This window comes from Herpailurus yagouaroundi, unplaced genomic scaffold (assembly GCF_014898765.1).
Source record: "Herpailurus yagouaroundi ecotype Mexico unplaced genomic scaffold, PumYag 159, whole genome shotgun sequence".
Classification (NCBI taxonomy): domain Eukaryota; kingdom Metazoa; phylum Chordata; class Mammalia; order Carnivora; family Felidae; genus Herpailurus; species Herpailurus yagouaroundi.
This window is the reverse complement of record NW_024412400.1, coordinates 61,323,177-61,329,176: the sequence shown is the minus strand read 5'-3', so window position 1 is coordinate 61,329,176 and position 6,000 is coordinate 61,323,177. Positions and strand designations below refer to the sequence as shown.

The 6,000-nt window shown below is 35.0% G+C and overlaps 1 protein-coding gene across 2 annotated transcripts in view; it reads right to left on the bottom strand.

The window, feature by feature from the left end:
* Positions 1–2,632: 2,632 nt before the first annotated feature.
* Positions 2,633–6,000, bottom strand: part of SERPINI1 (serpin family I member 1) — a 71,893-nt gene continuing 68,525 nt past the window's right edge. For both annotated transcript variants that reach the window (XM_040480677.1, XM_040480675.1), the window contains exons 7-9: positions 4,663–4,749; positions 3,186–3,275; positions 2,633–2,951 (exon numbers count right to left, since the gene is read on the bottom strand). In XM_040480677.1, coding sequence (XP_040336611.1) covers positions 2,875–2,951; positions 3,186–3,275; positions 4,663–4,749 — 254 coding nt within the window. In that variant the 3' untranslated portion in view covers positions 2,633–2,874. The remainder of the gene's footprint in view (positions 2,952–3,185; positions 3,276–4,662; positions 4,750–6,000) is intronic.

The following is a 6,000-nucleotide window of genomic DNA, read 5'->3' as shown; positions in this document are numbered from 1 at the left end:
CTCACCCCACACACACAAAGGTAGCTATGTGAGATAATGGATGTGTTAATCAATTTGATTGTGTTAATCATTTCACAATGTATATGTATGTGAAATTTCATTGTACTCTTTAAATAGACACAATTTTGTTTGTCAATTATACCTCAATAAAGCTGGAAAGATTTAAAATAAAAGCAAAAGATATATAATTGTTGATTTCTTCCCAAAATATATAGTCAAAGAGAAAGAAGTTTCCATAAGCTGTGCACAGTGTGTGTGTGTGTGTGTGTGTGTGTGTGTGTGTGAGAGAGAGAGAGAGAGAGAGAGAGAGATAAATTATACATTTTAAAGGAAATGGAACTGAACTATGAGATGTTACCTTTTCAACAGAAATGAAGATATTGAAGAAATTATAAACAAAGTCAAACAATAGGAAAAACTTGGTACTAGCAAGTATTGTATTTTTAAAGAACTCCACAGACATGCTACTACCAAAGCAGAATCCATTTTCATTTAAGGGACATCTAAATTGTAATGAAATAGTTTAAGGTCAACATTCTGAATGGTAGAGTTTAATCATATACCAGCTAATAAAAATTGCATTTGGGGCTTTATAACATTCTCATGCTTGTCTAATGATATTTACTCTTCCTTATAGATAACTCATTTAGTTGACTGATGGACTTACAGATAGAGCAATAGATGTAATGCTTAACAAGGAGTGATACGGTAATAAAGAATATCACAAACCTAGAATATCAACACTGAATCAACATCAGTTAGCCCAATCTGTGTACATTATAAATGAAAACAAGAGCACTGTTTTACAATAACCTCAGCTTTATGAATAAACTATAAGTCTTCTGAAAACATAAGCTGTAAAAGATTCAGTGTTAAGCATTGTATCCTTGGGTATTCATAAATTTTTTGTGGGCACTGCCTATAAATGTCTCCGTATTGTTAAAGAATGTATTTCAAGTGTTCTAATATGCAGAGGAGGCCTGCATTTTTCCATTGTATGTACATGAAAAAAGAAGCTTTAGAGTAAAACCAGTGTTTTCTCTTTTTGTGTAAGTGCCTTTTAATGGAGACTACTATCCCACCCCCTGAATCTCTCCAAGCTGTATGAATATTACACAGTTTTTGTGTTTCCATATATAAAAGTATGAAACGTGCAAACCTTATGTTAAGTGGAGTTTTGATACTAATCTGAGTCCATGTACCAAAAGCAGTCACATCACCTGGGAGCTTGTCAGAAATGCAGAATGTCAGGTCACACCCCAGACCTTCTAAATGAGAATCTGCATTTTGAATAAGATCCCCAGGTTACTCCCTTACACATAAAGTTTGAAAAGCACTAATACTTTAGGATACTTAATTGATTGATCTAATTTTCTATAAATAGACTGTCTCTAAACAATTACTATGTAAGTATTCCATGTGTATCCTTTTTTTTTTTTTTTTTTTTTGAGGGGGGGCGCAATATTTAAGATCTGGTGTATAACAAAATCACCACGGGGAATCTGTTAAAAACAGATTTTCAAGTTTTTCCCCAGAGTTTAGAACTCGGTAGGTCTAGGGTCAAGCCTGGTTTCCCCAAACCATTACATCCTTGAACAGAATTAAAGTTAATGATAATATCAATTCTTGTTGACGGCTCCAAATCATAGCAAAATACCTAACACACAAGTAAGTCACATGCCAATTGTTTCTGTGAAGTTTGGAAACTGTTTAAAACTTTTTCTACAACCATTAATCACAGAATCAAAAATTTGGTGTTCCATTCATGGAACGTGATGAAATCATCTCCCCCAGCTCCTTCCCCCACCCATCCAAGGAATACCATTATCTCAGTCAAAGGATAACTAAGTAATTTACTGGAGACATAAGAAGTGGGCATAGCCCCCACTGGAATCTCCTTGTACTAGAAAATAAGACCAATATATTCTGCTAATATATTCTGCTAAAATAAGGCCAATATATTCTGCTAAGCATTTACCATGACTCTCCAGAGGTCCCAAATACCAATGCATCCAAGAGCCATGAGAGAAACCCAGAATGTGATACCCCAATTACAGACATTCAAGTTCAAAACATAAAATCCTTCCACATAGAATAAACAAGAACATCTCTGTGGGCAGCATTCAGCCCTTGACCTACCAGTTTCCAGTATCTGTACTAGCATGGTTTTTCTAGTTAATTTTCTGGTGACCTGCCAAAGGGAACATTTTTTATTATTAATGTGCTCATGTGGTTTATTTTGGGAACTTTGTTGAAATTTGGATGTGACTTGCAGCAGCAAAACATGGTGATATACCAGGTTTCTGACGTAGTAAATACACTATAGCTATAATCTGGGGGTTTGCATAGTCCCATTTTTTTCCACCAAGTTTTGTCATAGAGCCTACAGAAGATATTCAGTTTATACTCTTTTATACTACACTATGCACCATCTTCAGAGAAATAACAATTAGAATTTTTGTGGAGAACCTGTCTTCGGCTGACTTGTTATTGCTTATTATGGTGGTGCTAATTTACTTTGGCTCTTTGCTTTTGCATGATTATGAAAGATTTCAGATGTCCACAAAATCAGTTCCCAAGTTTTACCTAGAAGTATCCTTACACTACAATTTATAAAATGAAAACAGAGCTGTTCACATGATCAATATGTACTTTTATTTTAAATAACAGCACAACAAACACAGTGACACCACAGGACCATCACCTCAATGAGACTGATAACATTCCTTGACAAGTTGGCTTATAATTTACATACATTGTTTTTATCTGGAGCTATTTTTAAATAGTATCATAAGATATACTGTAAAACACGAATCTTAACTGTACCAGTTGCACACATAATGTGTTTGGTTACTATTTTACATATGAAATGATTCAAAGTTCCTCAAAATCATGTCCACTGGTGTTCATTGTTTCAGGATGCATGACCCGGCCCATGAATAGGACTGTACCTGCATTGGGTTGGAAGTGAACAGAACAGGGTGTGAACAAAAGAGTGGGATACTTACTTTCCTTCTTGCTTATAATTAGCAGTGTTCTCAAAATAAAAATATAAATAATTCTCTTAAAAAAAAATTGAACATGAGAAATTATCTGATACATAATGTGGTAAAAATGCTCTCAATTTTTTAAAAATTATCTCTCTTTGGCCTATAGATACAATTCGGTGCTCATAACAGACTTACCTGTTCTCCTGTTCCGGATAAGAAAGAAAAATGGATGGTCGACAATAACTTGAGGATACAGCACAGCCATCCTACTAATTGCAATCATTCCTACAGTGCAGGGAGAAGGTAATTACATGTCTGTGGATGTGCAGAGACTAATGAGTAATTTCTCCAAACCATCTATGTTTAATGCAAAGGCAACAATTTACAGGAAAACAAGATTTTAAAGACTTAGAGGAAAAATTGTAAAGGTGCTAACATTTCTATTTGATCTTTAAACACACCATACACACACATACAGTTTCCTATCTCCACGCCACCAAAATACCAGAAAAAGTTATTCTGCCTGTTATTCTGTTTCAGATGAAGACACATAGCTTTATTAAAATGACCTTTGAATTAAGGAAAGGGGGAGAATTAACAAACACCCCAGACAAAAAAACCAAGTTTCTTTATATCCTCGAATCATTATTTCTTTTGTCTAAAATGGGGATTTTCACGTGGGAAGTCATCAGGCTTTTGGTAAGTGGCTAGAACGGCAGTGATTAAATGGAATATACAGCAGGAAGGGAGGCATGATGTTTCCTACAGCTGGGAAACCGAATTCCCCTGAGATCCTTATTATGGGGTAATCGCGTTATACTTGCTACAGGGTGATTGGTTGTCAGGAAAAGGTCAAGATCAAACTGTGTAAGATCTTAAGCTTTCTTGATGCCTAAGACTACCGTGTTTCTATTTCTTCCTGAAAACAGTTTTAACTGGTGATATCCTTCTAGTGGACAAATTTACGGAGAAGTTAAAAAATGATATATTACATTTTGCCAAAGGAAGGCAAAATCCTACTAAAATTTGAACATAGCTATTGAACATGAGATTGAAACAAATCCAAAAACAAAAAAACAAAAACAAAAACAAATGGGAAAAAATTCAATGGAGAAATCATTCTCCTTTAGGGAAATCAGAACATTGAAAACAATCAAGGACATTTAACATTTCGCTGGGAACACATGATGTAGGTCTACATTTTCAAATTATTTATATAGAAGTATTTTATGAACATCATTGAGTTACAGTTATTTAAAATAATTTATTACACCTTGTTTATGGATGTGCTTTTAAAAAATCAAGACTGTTGACAAAATGAAGAACTAGTTTCCACAAATGTTTAGGTAGGAAGAAAAGTGTTTAAATGGGCAGCAAGAAAATATTTAAAATATCGAAAGAGGCAGCACAGCAGGGAAATGTCTTCTACAGAGCTGTCAATGTCCCCCTGCCTCTCCTTAGAGGTGGGAGTTCTCCAGTATCAGGGCAATGGAGGACGTGTGTACTTCATACTCTGTTTAGAAAACTCAGCATTAGCTTGACTTCTGAGTTAGAGCAGAGTCAGTTTTTTTTAGCTTGGGTCTAAAAATGACCCCCACCCCCTACCCAAGATGATTTTAAAAATACACATCTAAAAAAGACAAGAAGATTTTAGAAAACTCTATCTTGGCACCTGAGGCAGCAGCAGCTTCTGAGCCTTCTTCATTAACCTCTATGAAGGACTTGTGAATTGCTTTGGAAAGAAAAATCTCTTTGTTATCTGCAAAACAAAAAAAAAACAAAAAAAAAAAAGAGAGAGAAGAGAAGCATTTCTTCAGTGTCAGAAAGAGGGAAGCATCTTACCCTTTATTTAAACAGATTTGGGAAATATAAGTGACTTAAGATACTGATGTAAAACATAAGAGATCATGTTGTAAGATTATATTATGATTTCAGAGAAGCCTTTTCAGATTTGCCCTTATTTTATATTCTCTTGTTCGTGCTTCCCTTCATTTATTTGTATTGGTAATTTTCCCAATGTTTATGTCTTATATTGCCAGAGGAAGCAGGAATGTGGCTCTGTTTTTAATAGCAACTTCAAATTAGTTCATAATTCAAGATAAAACATCTCACACATTACACTCTAATCTGAAATTTTAAAGCACAAAATGAAAACAGGTAGAAATCCAGATATAGCCAGAATAAGAAATGTTTAAAAATCTGATCTCTAGTTATGGTGATAATAGAAATATCCTTGGCAAAGAAAAGCAAAATTGACTTCTAGATTGTACAAACATGAATATGTAAAAAAGTTACTTCCCATTCCAGTTAATTGGTTTATCTGAGGGTTCACAAACATGCTTTATCCTAAAGTCAGAGGAAACAACACATTTTCAGCATTAAGAGGGCTGTTTTTCCCTTTAGGTTGTATTTCTAGTTATGCTTACTTTTAAATTAATGGCTGTTATGCGCTCAGTTGTGTTCTCTCAAAATTCATCTGTTGAAGTTCTAGCCCCTGAGACTTCAGACTATGAGTGTATTTAGAGATGGAGTCTTAAATGAAAATGAGTTTATTAGGGTGGGCCCTAATCCAATATGACTTATGTCCTTGTAAGAAGAGGAAATTTGGACACAGATAGAGAAGACCATGCATGATGGCTAATTTTATGTGTCAACTCAGCTGGGCCAAGGTATTGGGTCAAACATTATTCTGGATGTTTCTGTACAGATGTGGGGTTTTGTTTTGTTTTGTTTTTTGTGGATGAGATTAACATTTGAATTGGTGGACTTTGAGTGAAGTAGATTGTCCTTGTGATGTGGGTGGCCTCTTCCAATCAGCTGAAGGCTTTAGAAGAACAAAGACGAAGTCTTGGGACTTTTCGCTGAATCTCTAGCCTGCCAGTCCACCCTGAAGATTTTAAATTTCCAAAGTCACCACAAGTATACAAGCCAATTCCTTAGTAAATCTCTCAGTTTCTGTCTCTTTCTCTGTATAGATACAGATAGTTCTCTCTCTCCAAACACACACACA